This window comes from Pleurodeles waltl, chromosome 8, assembly GCF_031143425.1.
Source record: "Pleurodeles waltl isolate 20211129_DDA chromosome 8, aPleWal1.hap1.20221129, whole genome shotgun sequence".
Taxonomy (NCBI): domain Eukaryota; kingdom Metazoa; phylum Chordata; class Amphibia; order Caudata; family Salamandridae; genus Pleurodeles; species Pleurodeles waltl.
Window position 1 is genome coordinate 552,617,101 of NC_090447.1, and position 18,273 is coordinate 552,635,373.

The 18,273-nt window shown below is 43.8% G+C and overlaps 1 protein-coding gene across 1 annotated transcript in view; it reads right to left on the bottom strand.

Moving 5' to 3' along the window:
• Nucleotides 1-3,899: 3,899 nt before the first annotated feature.
• Nucleotides 3,900-18,273, bottom strand: part of MSL3 (MSL complex subunit 3) — a 151,230-nt gene continuing 136,856 nt past the window's right edge. The window contains exons 11-13 of the mRNA XM_069204614.1: nucleotides 13,006-13,105; nucleotides 9,812-9,896; nucleotides 3,900-4,543 (exon numbers count right to left, since the gene is read on the bottom strand). Of these exons, the coding sequence (XP_069060715.1) occupies nucleotides 4,444-4,543; nucleotides 9,812-9,896; nucleotides 13,006-13,105 (285 nt within the window). The 3' untranslated portion in view covers nucleotides 3,900-4,443. The remainder of the gene's footprint in view (nucleotides 4,544-9,811; nucleotides 9,897-13,005; nucleotides 13,106-18,273) is intronic.

Below are 18,273 nucleotides of genomic sequence, written 5' to 3' on the forward strand. Positions count from 1 at the left end.
ATGTCAGCAGGGGCCAGAGCTGAGGTTCCCAGACGAGATGTGACCTGTGAGTTCTGGATAGCGCCATCTTTGATTGCCCAAGCATGCTAATGCTGTGCAGGAGGATTGGGGCAGGAGTGGAAGGGTGACGTGGCACTCTATGATTGGCAAGGCTGTCCGGCATCTAGAACCTTTCACCCCATTTAAAAAAAACTCTTACACACAGGAGAGACAGTGCTTTTTACTGGAACTGAACGGCTGCAACAGCCTTGGACAACTAGAAGGACAAGCCTCCTAATAGCCTAAAGGACTAAGGACTCTGCCCGCAGTTGACCCCAGGACCTGTGAGTCGCCTTTCTAGGCCAGGAGGCCTGCTGAAACTGCTCCTCGTGGCTAGAGCTTGCCAAAGAAGCACAACAAAATACCTGGGTCTAACAATTAAAATAAAAAAGCCAGTGTTAAGGAAATAGCTGAAACATCAACTCTCAGCAATTTCCTTAACATAGTTTTTTGTTTTAATTGTTAGACTGAAGTATTTTGTAATGCTAGTTTGTGTCATAAGAGTGTGCACCTCCTTGGTTTTGAAATATTCCCATTGGCCCTTTTGTGTTATTGGCTAGAGCTCACCATGGGGAGAGGAATTAGACCAACAGGTCCCGAGATATCACAAGAGAAAATGTGGGTGACTTTTGACCACTGCAAGAGAACAGAGCACGTGGGGCTCCACCTCTGTTTTCAAGAATTATCCTTCGGTTGGGACAGGACCCGAGGGTTAGCACAGATTTAATTATTGGGCCCAGAGATGGAGGTGCGTGTGGGCCTCCTCTTCGCTTCTTTAATTGCTGGGGTCTGACACAAACTAAAAAGACCTGGCGAGAACCAAGAAGGTAATCCGGGGCCCCATGCCAAGGTAAGGAGTCATGAGGAGCATGCCACACCCCCAAGAAAGGCCGTGGGCCATCTCTGCCCATGTCTGGATGTCAGGGCAGAGGGCTGCAGAGCCCACCTCCAGCGGACGTCAGCAGGAGAAAAATAATCCTTGCTCCCATGCCAGCATAGCTCTGTGTCAGCCAGGCAGGGAACCGACCAGGCAGTGTGGGAGAGGGCTCCTTGCATCGCCCCAGCTACCTCACATTGCAAGCGTTCGCCGACTGCATCCTGAATGACAATGATACTGAACCTTGCCTCACAAGCCCTATTGATAGCTTTATTGGAACCTTTGCTGCACAATGCATCTCCAACACAGGACCCAAACTGCAGCCCACAGCTTCTTCAGAACCGCTGCTGCGCAATGCATCCGTGATGCATTATCTTGCAATGCTCCGCAACCAGGATTTAACTTATATTGTTCAGCGGGCCTAACTTGGTCCCTGTAGCCATCATGCGCTCCATCGTGGTTGGCCTGAACTTGTGACTTTGTCTCGGTCTGGTGCGACCAGATAGTCACAGTCGGTGCTTTGTGGTTCTAAGCACAGTTTTTCCGAAAATCTTTAAAACTGAATATTTCCATTTCTACTGATTAGATTTTTGTTGTTTCCTTGTCAATTTATTAAATACATTTCACACTATTTTGCTAAATTGGAGTGAGATTTTTCTTGTGCTGTGTTTTCACTTTATTGCTATTTGAGGTGCTGCATAAATACTTTACACACTGCCTCTGAGATAAGACTGCTTTTGTGCCAAGCTACCAGAGAGTTAAGCAAAGGTTAATTTGTGTTTCACCCTGAAAAGAACTGTGGTTACTGCTTGAGTAGGGCTTCACCCCCTCAGATGATATCCAGTTTCAATTCTTAAAGACATGTCTTCAGATCCAACTGAATGGTGCTCACCTCTTCCTTTATTCCCTGAAGGAACTACCGCAATATTTCATAGGAGATAACTGACTCTTTAGTGGGGAGGGCTTCTGTCCGAATAAAATGTAAAGTATTGGGAGCACCCCCTTTATCAACTTTGGCTCCTAAGGACAAGTAATACGTTTTTTCAGTAAACACTCCCTCTTGCCTTTCAATGCTGCCATTTTGTCAGCTAACCCCACCACTCACCCTTAATTTCGTAGCAAGTAGGGGCTTGCTTGAAGTCTATGAGGCCCATTAATTTGCTTCACCTGCCATTTAGGTGAGGACATTCTGTGTCGTGATGTTTGCAGTGCTAATTGAGCGGCTATAGAGTGTGACAGCCAAGAACATCTGGACCTGATAACCCTCTGTCCTGGCGTGCCTTAGGACATATGCCTCCTAGACACAGCTACCTGTCTCCATTTGGTCTAGGTCCTGTGTTTGTGCAAGGATGTATGAAAGCCTACCCCTCCAATGGGTGGTCACCCATGCCTATATCTAACAGTTACCACGGAAAATATGTAAAACATGGTGCCCCAGAAACCAACAGACAGCAGGCTCATGCTTAGGCTTCACTGTACACTGATCCTGGTTTGTTGTTAGCTGTTGGACAGGTGTGCAATGATTATGGAAGCCCTCTTTATGCATGCGCCATTGCATCTTAAAAGAACCTCCCAATCCCAGATCTTAGCAAGCTGTTAAGCAGTGATGTAGCTCCTTATAAGCAAGTGCCAGGCACTGGATGCTCTGCCTCCAGTATGGCCTCACCTTAGGTCTGGCCCCAGCTGCGTTCATGGAGACCTGTCAGTGCTCACCTCTTGTGCTTCCTCTTCCATAGGGCCGTGCAGCTGTTCTGTTTCCAGATGAATGTTTGGTCTCAGTCTTTGGCTGTAGCTTGCTGCCTGGTGGCAGGCCATCTCCCTTCCCGTCACCAAGCATCCGTCAAGCAGTGCCAGGCAGAGCATGAATCAGGTGGGCACCCTCAGAGTGTCTAGGCCTTCCCTGTGCCGACATCTCAAATTCACTGCAGCTCTCACATAAGGCCTTGGTGCCACCATCTCTTAATTGCCATCCCGACATCTTTCAGCCTCTTGTTCCGCCAGATTGTCCACTCCACCAGACCAGCTATAAGCTTCCAGGGGTCACTCTGCTGCGATAACCCATGAGGCTGCTTCTGCACGTCTTTCTCGAAAGACACAAGATGTCTGACACCTCTTCCTCTCATTCTTGTTCGCAACCACTAGATTTGTTACATGCGACTTGCAGCATAGAGTCCTGTTAATATAATGTGTTGGGAATACTGAGGCTCTTGTCTACGCCATTCCCCAGGAGACCACATCCTCAATCACATTTTGTAGTCGTCCCACAACCATCACACCTGCCACTACTTTACCGCAACCCCAAATTAGACTCTGACGTACCATTTACCTTACAGACTGTTTTATCCCGGAAATATATTAAAGTCGGACACATAATTTTATAGCAATATTCCACAATCAAAGTTGATACCACCTGTAGAGTCACTGTCTAAGGAAGCTACAGGAACTGTATGTTGTATGAAATAACAATTATATTCTTTCATATGAAGCGATCTGCGGATACAATGTTTTAGCTAATAATATTGATAGCAGACTTACCTATTAATATGGCTCTGCAAAACGCATAGTGATGATCAGTGCTTAATTTGTATAATAGGCACCAGGGCCCAACGTTTTGCAACGAAGTCCATGGCCAGCACCACTGAATGTCGGTGTGCCAAATAAAAAGCTTGAGTATTCTTGATTCTACCTGATGCCTCCTTAATCCACCAGCAGATGTTCCCTGCCCCGTTCTCTCACTCTTGGTGATCCTTGCATTCTCCCTTTGTCATGGTTTTTCATTTTTTTGTATTCCTCCTCCTGTCCCCTTGGGTGTTTGGATCAAATTCTGATTAGTGAAAATAAGTACCGGTCACCAAAAATAAGTACCATTCTCAAAAAATAGCGCTGGTGGGCCTCACCTGCAACCGTCGGGACAAATTAAGCACTGGGGGCCGCAGTTCAACAACTGCCAAGAAAAACTAAGGAAAAAAAGTTACCAAGAGCAATCTTTTCCAGTTTTTATTTAAGCAACAGAACACAACAATTCTTGACAAAAATATACAAACAAAATCTGCCTTTTGTACATCATGAAATTGTATGTTTGAACAGTCCCTTACCAAAGTACGTAGCCTGGAAAAAACAAGACAGTGCCACAGAAGAAAAGTGTTCCGTTTCCTTTTTGTTCATAACCTCCCCGTCTTCATACCTTTCGTTGTACAAAATGCATCATGCACCAGGTAGCTCATGCTGGAGTTTCGTTCTGCTGAAATGTTTGTCCTTAACAAATCGAACTGTTCGTCTGTTCTCTGAAAACTCTTGTCACAGCAACAAATTCCACCCTTCAGGAATCTAAAAATGATGATTAAATGGAAAAGAGTGGGTGCTCAAAAATACCTCCTGTGAAATAATGGTCCCTCTATAAAGATGCATCTTGCATTGAACGTTCAATTTGTCAAGTAAACAAAGGCCATTCTTCGTCTGGACAACGATATGACAAAAGCAGCAATGCCTCAACTTATGAAATGTAGGTTTCCTTCTTTCAAGCAGCATTAGTAGATTGCTCGAGGATTTTTGGTGCTGTAGTATGCTTCGCTTGCAGCTACATAGGCAGATTCTGGAAAGAAATCCTCGTAATATTCAGCAAGAAACCTACAAATAAAAATAGGACAAGGAACAGATCAGCATAAGATGAAAAATAGCATTAATATAGTAATTTTTTTATATAGTGCCGATATAAAATCCCTTTCAGGTGGCCATGAGGCAAGCAGATGCTACAGGGCTGCAGCAGTGGGAGCAAGAGTCATTTGCCTCTTATGTCCCACCCTGCTATGGCGCTGTAAATTGGGCTATGTACAACCCCTTCAGCAGTTTCACTTCTAGCGGCAAAGACTACAAGGGCACACATTTGGCAAGTGTCATGGGGCTAGCCACTAGGCATGTCCATCGAGGCACACTTGGGACAAATCCCAGAAGCTTGCAGTGTTCTTCATAAGAGTGGGCAGGTCAGGAATATTTGCGGCAAGTGCCAAGGCAGTAACAGCAAGTCAACTCATGCACACTTGGCGAATTCCATGATTCAGTGATAGTCACTTCTTCAGCTGCATAGACTGCTCGTCGCAGGTGGGGCAAGTGCATTGCTTGTGACAGCAGAGTCAAAAGGGTGATCCACTTGGGTGCACTTCAGCAGTGCCGCAAATCCTCCGCAACTGCTATATTGACTAGCTCAGAGATTGCAGTATGCCAGTCATCCTTTCCCAAGTCCTTCGGATGAACCCACAGCACTGGGATCAACTGCTCTTGCCCATGCCAGCGGTCCCACTACTCCTGCAGGGTTGGCTTGCTTCTTCCCTCTTTTTCGAGACAAGATAGTTCTAAGCTTTTTAGGACAAAGAACAGCTGTTCTTTCTGCTCAGATGCCAGGTGATGTCGCCTCATCTCTGTAATTGGTTAATAGGCATGCACCTGTTCAGGTTGTGCAGATTCCTCTGAGTAATTTGCAAAGCACTCCTTCCTTGCTCAAAGACAACTTGCCAAGACTTCCTAGTCTTATATTGGTAGAGCAGAAAGGGTGTGTATTCCCTGTCTGTACTTCCAAAACCAGATTTGGGTCAGTTCGCTTTTCATGTGTCCTTTTAAGGTGGTCTCCTAGACTCAGCCTTTTTCTACAGTGACACCTTTCACAGCAGGGTCACCACAAGGTTGGAGTACCCACATCACAGATATAAGGAGGTGAGAGAGTATCGCTTTCTCACAGACCCTTCACACTCTGACAACAGACTCTGCAGTTCCGCAGTTCACACCTTCTATCCTTCTCCCCAACTTCAGTGCTTAGTTCCCCTCCCTCCAATCTCAGGAATGCCTGTAATACACTTCCAGTGTCTAGGAAAATATCCTCACCTCCATCTTATGCATATGACAGACCAGGGGCCTGCAAAATTGAACCCACAAGCTTAATTTACCGTGCATCACTCACACATGTACAAAATATGTAACACACGGACCACACACAAAAACACAAATGCGCTAGTGATATCGATGCAAGGATCTGTGATTACCTGCAGCAACAGAATTCTACATGAGTGGGCACCAGGACTTTGACAAAGATAACAAGGTCTGGTCAAACTAGGATCACTAAAAACATGGTACGCTGCCACCACAGCGCTACCTGTTGAAACTATAACAGGGTCAGCAGTCCTCTGTTACTATGAAGAGTGCACATGGCATATCCTTCCAGGTCCAGGAGCTGACTTGCATGAAAGGACCAGCCTATGCATTTGCACACACTCAAGAGTAGCGCGAGCGTAGGGCCATAAATCCCCCATAAACAGGATACCAGATACTCGAAGTTGGCCACTCAGGGTAGGGGAAACAACTGTGCCACATGCAGGGAACATTCCCGTCCCAAGAGCTTACAAAAGAGTCTTACTGTTTTTTGGGCGCTATCAATAACAAATGGTAATAGCCTTGTTTCATGGTATTTAGTTTATCACTTTAGAAAAAATAAAAGTCTGAGTTGACCCTGCCTATTTAAACTACTGATCAGAACACTCACACAGATTTTAGAAGAGAATGCCTAATTAAATCTGCCAATGCTGAATCAGAATAAAATTACTAAAACAAATGTACGTTAAAGCAATTAATAACAAGTTATCAGAAAAATCTTAGAGGCCACTAGTGACACAGTTCCTACCTCAGTCGAGCAATAACAAACACAATGGGCAAGGAAAATCTTACTTACCCAGTAAGCATCTGTTCGTGGCATGTAGTGCTGTAGATTCACCTGCTTAGCTCAAGGCATGTGTGGCTGTAGACACACATACTTAGCGCAGACCGAAAAATCTGTAGCTAGCGTCTTGGGTTTGCAGTTGTTTGAAATAATGTACATAGAACTTCTTGGCCCATGTTGGCTTGTTGACGGGCCAGAACATCTACACAGTAATGTTTTGTAAATGTATGTGTGTAGACCAAGTAGCTGCTTTACATATGCCAGCTATAGGTATACTTCCTAGGAGGGCCACTGAAGCTCCTTTTTTTACGAGTGGAGTCAGCTCTAGGAGGGATAAGTAAAGTTCTTTTAGTTTTAGCAAAGCATGATTGGATGCACTTGACAATCCAACATGCAATTCCTATGTGTGGTTTTGAAAAGGAAACAAAGAGCTGTTGTGTTTTCGTAAATGCTTTTGTTCTATTAATGCAATACGTGCGGACTCATTTGACATCTAACCATGTTGGATCCTATCCAACAACCACTGGTCAGAGGTGATGCTCCACCAGGCAGGAAAAGAAGCCTTGTAGTTGACCCCTGACAGATGTTGTGTGGGTTGAATGGATTGTTGGTAAGTCAGGGTTTGGTGTAGATTGCAGAGTGTTTAGTAAAACCACCCTTGTCTTTCCCCATGGAATTATGCCCCTAGAATTTTCCCTGGGCGTGATGGTTTGTACATGGGGATGTTGGTAGGATGTGGCAGGGTCTGGGTAGGTGTATTTATTGTTCCTCCGCGATAGGGGAAGCTGTGAAAGGAGCCACGTTGTGAAGATGTCTGTTTCACTCCCAAATCTTTGGCTGTTTCATTAGCTTTCTTGATTTTCTCAAGTAGAGTGTCCACATGAAGGCCAAAGAGGTGTCCACTGTCAAAAGGAAGTGAGAGTATGTTTTGTTGCATTTTGGGTTTGAAGCCTGAGACTGTAAGCCAGGCACGATGTCTTAGGAGCACGCTGGAGATAATGCCTCTTTCTGCTGTGTCAGCTGCATCAAGGGTGTAGTGAATGGAGATATTTGCAATTAATTTACCCTCGGAGGTGATCTAATTTGCCCTTTTTTAAGTTCCTCAGGGAAATGTTGGAGGAGCCCCTCTATCTTGATCCTATGCGCTCTGTCTTAGTGAGAGCGGAGGCCAAAGAAGTTGGCAGTTCTTCATTGGTGGTCAGACTGGTCAGCTACCCTCTTCATCTATTTTTTTAGCTTTCTTTATCTGGTGGGGACGCCTCCTCCGATGTTTGCGAGTTGGCTCTTTTTCTCACTCTGGCAACCACCAGAGAGTCAGGAGGGAGTTGACTATTAATGTATGTAGGGTCAATTGGGGAATATTTTTTCATCGACCTTAGGGTTAATGACTCGGGCCTTAACTGGGTCTTTTTAGGTGGTGCAATCTTTTTCGCTCCTTCCAAAAACCTATTCACTACTGGCGATGTGAAAAACCTTCTCCCTATATGGCCCCTTATATAGGCCACTAATAGCTGCTAAATGTACTTTAAAGAAGCAAAGTTCATTTTGCTTTCTACAAGATGTGTTAAATATTTTAGCACTGACCTTTGTCTTGTATTTTGTCTCAGTAATCCCTGCTTAGAACACTATAGTGAGTATCTCTTTGATTTAGCAGTATATCACTTTCTAGTCGCTGGTATTCTTGCTTCTCTAATGATAGCCACTCTCTTTTCTGGTAACCCCAATCAAATCAAATTACCAAACTCATAGTCCACAGGAGCCAATCTGTCAGGTTCAAAAATTCCAGGTCTGGATAGAGAACTCTTCCTTTTTCCAATGACAATAGATCCTGTCTTCTTGGTAACTTTACAATTCTTCCTTGTGCCAATTCGATCAATTCTTGAAACCATGTCTGTCGTGCCCATTGTGGGGCCATTAGTACTAATATCATCTTGCTCATTCTGCATTCCAAGATCACCTTGTGTAGGGAGCTGGGTTCTGGTTGAAGTACCCACACACACTTTTTTGCCTGTTTTTTAAATGCAACTTTGACTGAAGTGCACTGGGTTCCTGCTAACCAGGTCCCCACTGCCAGTGTTCCTTCCCTAAAACAAGGCACCTTGGTATCAAACATCTTGTATTAATAAACCCTCACTAATTCTATTGATGGATGTATTAATACATGCACCCAGAGGGCCCTGTAGAGGTGCCCCCTGAAAAACAATCAACTGCTGTGAGCCCACTGACCGGTTCTGGACAGTCTGCCACCAACAGACGAGAATATGACCCACCACCCCCCCACCCCAAGGGTTAGAACCTTTGCTCTCTGCCTGTCCGGGCTCGGTTGTTAAACCCCCCCCCCCAGAATTACCTGCATTCCAAGAGACAGAAGCTTCAAAGAAGCCCACTGCCTTTGGTATGCAGATCTGGCCTTCCTCAGAGGAAGATACCAAACCCCTTGCCCCAGGACCCACCCGGCACCTCAACAGGTGGGAAAATTAGCTATGGTGGAGAAGTGTTGCATTTCTAGGCTGGACGCACCCCTAGGGTGACCAGCCTGAAGCGAACACAGCCTAGGAAATTCCACCAGCTTGTGTGTAGTGGAATTTAGGAACTCTGGACAGGGTGATGTCCACTCCCACAAGAAGTGGTCATCTAGGGGGTGTAGTGAACCCAAGAGTGAGTAGTCCATTGGCTACTACCCTTCCTTCCCATTAACGTCCCCTAAATGGAGTATTTTGGGGACTCCTTGATACCAAGACTTTGGATCTCCTCTTTTGACACTAAAGGAGTGGACAAGAAACCTACTGAACCCGAGAACTGAGGAGCATGAATGACTTGACAGAAAGACACCCCCCTAACCCCCCCAAGATGTAGCTAAAGCTAACTCGTCACTGTCTACTACCAAGTAATCTTTTTTGTATTAACAGAAAAGTGTAAATGGTATCCATAGTACCAGTCCCACGGCATAATAAAGAAACATTTTAAGCAGAAGAATTGACGTAAGAACCAAACTGTTGATGCAGGTAACCTGAACCACTCAAGAAAATGAAAACAACAAACAAACACAATAATACAGAATTATTTTCCTGCCTGGAAATGGAGACATAAGCGATTAAAGTGTGACAGCGTAGATTCATTACACATAATATTTAGTTTTCTGTTTAAATATTTGCACATTCTTTACAATCAACATGTATTACATGAGTTACCTCAGGAAAAGCTCAAAGTGCTTTACCAAAGCCTTGAGGTTTTTATCAGAAAAGAACATCTTTCCCATTATTTCGGGTAGTTTAACTGTTGAAAAAAAAAAGACACAAGAGGAAGGTCAACATAAATGAAATAATTGTGCAACACAAGAGTCAAGTTAAACAAATATTAATCCTGTACTACATTTAGCAGAAAGAAAAACTCTTTACAAGTGACTCACTTTTCTAATTTGTTACCTTTGTGCCTAAGCCGTTTCTGTCACACACTCAGTGCCGGGGCAGGTGCTCATAGATGCGACATTGGTGGGAAAGTGGTCTTCAAAAACAGGAGAGTACCCTGAATTTCCTGAAATGCACCCTTGTTTCACACAATCTTAGTTGGGATGGCAATGTCTGCTGTATGGCATACAGGCGTGTTCCCCTTTCCTGAGGGCCAGACTGCATGAGAATCTGGTATCCTGACTTTTATTTGAGCACTAGCATCACACTAAGGTCAGCATGAGAGCAGGTCTAGGCCTGACTATTTGAGGTCTTGGATCTGTCCCGTTTCTTAGTGAGGGTGCACAACTTGTGCTCTCATAGTTGGCAGAGGACTAATGCCCTCATCCTGGGTACAGCACGTACAGCAATGGTAGCAACATACTGTGATTTGAGATTGATAGTGTGACCAGACATTTTTATCTTTGCAAGAGAGGTTGCCTACTGGCCAACTCTGTTTAAAGTTCTGCTGTTATGTGAATGCCCTGAACCTTGTGTTGACATCCTGAGTGTATGCGGAGTGTTTGTGCATGCATATGTAGCGTGCATTTAGCATACTTACAGTAGTAGCCGAAGTAATGAAGCCAGCTGGATTTGTTTTGGATGCCCCTGGTTTGGCATAGCACAAAACAGAGGGCAAGGACAGTTTCCCCAGACAGCGCAAGTAGACTGTCTGCATTCTTGTGAGGGAGGATGAGGATTCAGATACTGAAGTGCGGAGGGAGGAGTCAGGTCTCCCTTAATATATTCTATGAGGACTTTTGTTAGCAAATGACTGCTGATTAGCACTTCCTGAGCATTGTCATTTGGATTGTGGCAGGGGTGAAATACGGAACTGCAGTTTCTGTTGTGCAAGAGGAAGACAGTTTGTAGATCAGGCCTGTCTTATTGTCTGTCCCTAATTACAGCTTCAGCGATGCTGATGATTGCGAGATTCAGAAAATTGATGCTTCACTGTGACTGTGGTGTGGATTATCCAGTTCGGAGACAGCTTCAGTGCTAGCTGCTTAGTGAAGCATCACTTTAACAAAGGCTGTGTGTGGTGAGCAGCCCGGGAAGAAAACCTAAAAATAGAAGCACTTGAAACTGTTTTTTAAGTTTGAGACAATGGATCCATATCTCTTGACTAGGATATGTGTATATAAGTGACGGGTGTGAATGGTGGGACTGTCTTCCAGTCCTTAATGATCAAGGCAGTGAGTGCTCTGCAGATTACTTAAATGACTGCAGTCAGCCAGTCTCCCGCAAGTGATAGAACATCAGCTGAAGTATGCTCTTTTAACTGGAGGAGTCGAGCTTCTGCCTAGTACCTAGAAGTCTGCCTGCTGAAAGAGAAAAACAGTCTGCGTGGCTCTGCAGTAGAATACACTATCTACGAAGAGAAGCCCATCATGTCCCTAGGATAGTGTGACAGCCCAAGAAAGCAGAGTGCCTGAGGGCAAAGCCAGGAGTCACCTATTGTGGCAAGGTCTCTTAGAAGTTTCCAGGCATGATCCGCAAAAGTTATAGTGACTGCTTCAGTCCACTTGGTGCTACAACTGCTGTTGTGGCAGTCCCAGACAGATCTCTGTGCCTGTGGCAGCTTGAACAGTGGCCAAACAGCTTAGACTGGGCTTCCCGCCACCTTCTTGGTCAGACAGGACCATAACAGCGAGGCACACACATGCATGTATGTATGTATGCACTGGACTGAGATCGGGCAGCTGTACAGGGAGAGAGGGAGAGAAATCCTGGCCTCCTCAGCGACTCCGAAGACTGTGGTCAACTACCATGCGGAAAGGGATGAAGCCACCGGGTCAACATTGGATGAACACAAAAGACTCGGAGACTAACATGTTGACCAACTACACCACCAAGGGTGAGAATATTTAAAGCGAATGGACCAAGTGGGCATTTGAAATGTGGGACACCAGAAGCTGGAATCATGCTTCTTCCATAACTACTGGGAAGGACTACCTCAACAAGGATCACCCAGGAGGGAGATCGCACAAAGTGAATAGGCACTTGCACTGGCACAAGGCAAAATCGCTTCCAGGATCATATGATTGACTTGTGTAGTATTTAATACAGCTGTGAGAATAAAAAAGTTCTTGATTTTCTATAAAAAAAAATAAAAAAAAGACCAGCCACTGGCCTTGACACTGAAGTTGTTGTGTCATCAACCTGGCTATTTCTCATGACATCTCTTTTATTACTAAATATCTAGACCTCATGAAGTGCACCAGTCTTATTTTTATTATATAAATGTATTTTAGAGTTTATAGAAATTGATACAGCTGCACATTAAAACTGAAAGAAAAAGAAAACAAAGCTACACGTCACAATCTGCAAAACAAATCCTCGTAAAAATCTGTATGAAGTGTCTCGTATGAATGGACATGCAGCTCAATAATTCTGTCATCCATGGTAATGGCCTCAATTAGGGTAGTACAGATGCCCACAAATCCATTAAGGTAGCCTTTGAAATGTCCACCCTCATTCAACTGGCATGATCAAGGTAAAGATACAAAATCTCAGACAAGATGAAATTTACTTAAAGAAGGAAATCAATAAAAGGAAACCATGAAATGAATCTGAGTAACTGATTTGTGGAGAATGGGACTGCACCGGAACAGGTCAAAGGCACCAGTAGGTAAAACAATACGCTAAAAAATAATTTTCTGAGCCTGTCAACAAATATATGAACAAAGCACTATGCCATACCAGTATTCTGTATGTGTTAAAATAAATAATAATAATGTATATTTTGCAAATCATTACTTCATTGTATCTATTTTATTTACCTAGGACTAAAGCAACTTTCAAAAAACTTCTATTGCAACAAAACATCTGTTATGGAATAAGTGAGCATTCCTGTTTTACATTAATGTATTTTTACCCAACCATTGCAGTAAATGGAATACTTAAGTACATTAACATAAAACTATTGTATTTCTTACCAAACAACCTCAACAAGTGTTGTGAACCATAGATGTAAGATGGAGGAGGTGGCTGATCAGTGTTTGCATAGTTCTCTGGCATTAGTTTCCAAGACAATACCTGTACAAAATATGAACAGACTAAAATTAGAAAGATTACGTTAATTGTTGTTTCTAACTTTGTTAAAGTAGATTCTTCATCAATCATATAATGCACAGTGTTGCTAAAACAAATAATAACAGTAGAAGTGCCCATGCATAGAGTGATAGAACTTCTTGGATTTTACTCAACTCATCTAAAAAAAAAAACATTGAAAAAACTATTTCAGAATGTGCTGCGTTGTTCCCTTATAGCTTACACCTATGTGAGGGAACCAATGCCTACCAAGGACTCAATGATTGACTATACATGGAACTTGTAAAACTAGTTAGGAGGTACCAAGTGACTGAAAAATGATTAATGCGAATGAAGAACAATGTGAAATGAGAATGTATAAATGAACAAATAAACTGAACACTTACAAAGCACAAAAGTTAGCTCAAAAGCATCATGGTGCTAGTAATGTAGTTTAGCGAAGGCCAGAGGAAAAACTCAACTCAACAGGGAGGGTTTAAGTGCCCTCCAAATGGTGAAGTAGTTATTGTTTTGGCAGAGTTAGAGGTGAAGGTCATTACTGAGTGAAGGTGTGACATTATTACTCAACTATTCTGCCATGGAGCAAAATTCCTCAAATCGTAATAGGACAAACAACTTTCTCTCCTGACATGTGGACCCATCAAAGCGCACATCCATTACAGATGCTTGAATGTCTTCTGAGAACCGGTTTGCAAGGGTGCCTTCTAAGCACAAAACAGGTGCCAATAGCTCTACCTATGCAGTCTGTGTGCCCAAGTCAATAAGGTGTGTTCTGACCATACTGTATTGTTTGGGCCAATAGGTCCTGTGGTCTTCTGTGGTGACCAGCATGATTATGCTGTCCAAGACTCAAAGCATCTGTGAACCTACCCACATAGTATAGTGCATTAAGAAATCAGCGGTCAAAGCTGGCAGAGGAGAACATTTTCTATCTAAAACCATTCATTAATTTTGACTCCAATTTGCATTCACCTAACTTGTCAATGACTGAACCACCAAGATTTCAGGTGTAGGATTGTTAGTCTGGAAATCCAGGTCAGGGGAGGCACAGGTTGGCTAACCAAAGGATCACGGCATGGCCTAGACCATGTAGCCATGAAGGTGTCATGACAGATTCAATAAATGGCAAAAATGGTTTAGATGAAGATGGCCCTGGTGGCAGAATTTCAGTGGGCAAATTTGCCTGTGTTTCAATATTGGGCAGTAAGAAGACTTTGGTTGCCTTTCACACCACTACTGCAGAAGTGGCACTTTGCTCTGTTTCTGGCCAAGGTGATGTGTCAAGCTCAGCCCAGTGGGATTTCTAAGTCTAAATATAAGTCAAACACATCAAAACTGAATCAAAATCAGCCCCTAGCCTCTAGTAGTAATTACCACATGGCAGAGGTCTTGAATTAGTGGTAGAACTGAACCATTCATATGAACTGCCCTGTGAGCTGTCCCGCAACTTGGAGCAGAACTTGCGTTTCAACAGTGACCCCTTATAATCACCACTGTGGAGTGTCACCTGTCGTATTTGGTGTGACCATTTTTCCTAGCACACTTGTATAAAATAATCTGAAGTTAGCAGAAAAACCAACAAAGTTGGAAGCGGAGTTCTGGATCCATGCGAAAAGGCACAGAAAGACATTAAATGATGTCAGCACACAGGAATGATGCTTATACGAGGGTCTGCTTTGTTACTTCTGGGGAAGTGCGGAGTTATCACAGAGCTACACAGCACCCTCTAACAGTGTGCTGGAGCATTGCTGGAAATATTTTCTGAATTTAGTCTGGTGCCTGGAAATATTCTAAAGGTGAGGAATCCATCAGAAGTATGCATTCAGGATGTCGTAGTTTGGTTTATTTGCATTTAACTAATTACACTATCACCGTCTCTGGTGGGCAGGACTGAACATGGTGTCAGACATAACATGGAGTGAGGTGCTGCAAGATACCATCATTATCATGAAGAGAAAATACATCATGTTCCGAAGCAGTGCAAACTTCCTTTATACAGAGCAAGTACTGGCCATGCAGCAGTGCAAGCTTATCTCACAGAAAACCCGTTGATCCAGGTTAATATAAAGTGCACCATGCAAGCCCTGTAAATTGAGTTTCAATACTGAGATATCAGTGTAACACTGCCAGATCAATGCAGGGTTATCATTCTAAGCTTGTTTTCTTTCCAAAAAGGACAAAAATGCCAGATCCCCGTGTGTGAATAACTGTTATTTCACAGTTGAGCTGCTGATTAGAAGTATGACTGTGATCACGAAGTACATTACTGCAAGATGACCATATCGCCCCCCCCCAACCCTTTGCTTTCCATCTTCCTATTTTTGCTGACTTGATTTTTCACGGCTTTAGGACTCTGCACACTTTACCACTGCTAACCAGTGCTAAAGTGCCCACGCTACCCCTTTAAACATGGTAATATTGCATTACACCCAATTGGCACATTTAAATTACTTATACGTCCCTAGTAAAGTGGCACTACTTATACCGAAGGTATGCAAATTAAAAACTACTAGTGGGCATGCAACAATAATTGGGTCACCTACTTAAGTAGCCTTTTAACACGTCTCAGATTTGCCACTGCAGCAAGGGTGTGCATTTGTAAACAACCATTTTGAAAATAAGACTCTTGCCAGACTTAAAACTTCCTTTTTAATACATGTCACTCCCAGGGTGGGACCTAAATAGCCCACAGCGTAGGGTGCAGTAGATTAAAAAAGTTTGACATGTACGTTTAACTTTTACATGTACTGGTATTGAAAAACTCTTGCATTAGTTTTTTTACTAATACAAGGCCTCCCTCTCCCACAGGGTAGCAATAGGTTACCTTATTACAGTTAATAAGTGACAGCTTTCAATTAGGAGCAGGTAGGATTGGCGAGTTGGGTCTCTAAAGGATTGTAATTTAAAACTCTCTTTGATGGTAAACTCAGATTTTAAGTCCCGATTCTCAAAATGCCACTTTTTGAAAGTTGGCATTTTCTTGTCCTAAACACTGGTGCCTGCAGCCTGTATCCTGGGTCACATGACTAGGTGTAGCTGGCAATTGGTTCTTGTATATTGCTCCCAGAGAGTGAGACAAAGGGGGATAGATTGTGGCAGGATTGGCCATCTCTGACTTGATGAGGGAAGGAGATATCACCTACCACACTTGCATATCACAAAACCTCTGCCTGAGCACTCTCACAAAGGGCCTGGCACTAGTCTGCTGTGCCCCTAGAGAAGCTGGGGCCATGGCAGGTATGCAGGAGACTCCACACACCTTTCAGGGGGGAACCTCCAGAACCTTCTCCTACTTCAAAGTGGGCAGCAGGTATAATTATTAGACCCTAAGACTCAACACCTCAGTACACCTCTAGACCTGTGGGGGACTCAGGGATGCTGAGATCCTCTGCAAGAAGGACTGCTACTCTGCTGCCCTTAGAGGGACAGACCTGCACCTTCAACCCAAGACAACCAGAGTGACTCCAAGGGCTATTTGGTGGCCTCCTAATCAGAGCGACAGAAAAGGTTCCAACCACATTAAACCCAGCGACGCATCTCCTTGCAGCACTTCATCGGAACCGCCACTTTGCAGCACATCCGTGATGCAGGTCTTCGCATTACAAGCTTTTGTTGAGGGCAAAGCATTGCATTGCAAGCCCTGGCGGGGGCTCAATCAGAACCGCTGCTTCTCGATGCAAGATCTTGCAACACTTCCCAAACAGGAGTTAGAATACTTTACTCATGGGGCCAAACTTGGCCCCTGTATCCAGTCTGTGCTCCAACCCAGTCAGCTGGAACTTATGACTTTGTCCCTGTCCGGTGCGACCAGATAAGCAATGTTGGAACATGGTGCTTCTAAGAACTATTTTCACTCAAATCTTTAAAACTGTATATCTCTGGTTGTACCTACTGGATTTTTGTTGTTTTGGTCTCAAATAATTTATTAAAATATACTCTATTGTTCTAAACTAGTGTGGGATTTTTCTTATGTTGTTTCCACTTTATTACAGTTTGTGTGCTGCATAAAAACTTTACATATTGCCTCTAAATTAAGCCTGACTACTTGGGAGCCAAGCGACCAGAGGGCTAAGCAGAGGTTAATTTGAGGGTTTGTGTTTCATCCTGAAAAGAATTGTATGTGCTGCTTGAGTAGGGTATTCTCCTCCCTCTACCAGTAATGCAATTTCCTACATTCCTCCTACTCGTTTTGCATGTTGGAGTCCTTTTACCAAAATGCACTCCTTTGCAAACCCATGCCCCTTCATGGTCTTGCCTGTTCCACTGCCTTTAAAGAGCTGGTGTGGCATTGTGGGATACTGCCATTGTGGTAGTGTACTTTGCAGACTGGTTTGTGATCCAAATGATGTTTGGAGTGTATTCATTTGGAAACATCTTCTTTCCTGGATTCTTCTGATAAGTGAAGTTCCTTTTCTGAATAATCCCTGACACTGCAGTGGCCCCATCACCTTTGCAGAGTCATTGTCCTTTTCAATCTGTTGCAGGGCTTTATTTGCTTCTGCGCCAAAGAGGTTGTCTATTGTAAAGGGCATATTGATGACCGATGCTTGAACCCAGAGACCCGCAGACAAGCATGTCTAAGGGTTGTGACTGCGCAGTTATGCTTACTTGCTTTGTCCGCAACATCCACCATCAACTTAAAACAAGTATTGGCTATGGTATTCCCCTTTGTTTTAGCCTTTTTCCTGTATTGTTCAGGGAGGTGTTGCATCATCTCTTCCCAAGGCTGATGCCCATACTGGTTTAGGAGGATGTATGAATAAGATATTCTTCATTGCGAGGCCACTACTCTCTCAATCTTCTAGTCAATCATTTCTACCCTCTTATTTTCCTTGTAAGAAGGTGGTCCTGTTGATGTAGGAACATTGGCCCTCTTTCTGGCTGTGGTTACAATTAAGGATGTAGGTAGGGTCTCATGAAGAGGGTTTTCTAACCATCTGTGTCACTGCCTTATAGGAAGCAGTTCCAGAAAAGCTTCCCTCCTGTGGTCCACAACACTCAGCAGATGGCTTTCTTTTCAAATGGTCTCCAGCAAGGAGCATGATGCAGTCTGCTCTTCCTCTAGTTTCACCCCAGAAATATCCCAGGCTCTTCTGGTGAGAGCCTTGACGACTGTGATGTCGTCAGGTGGTGGAGGCCTCAAGGGGTATGAA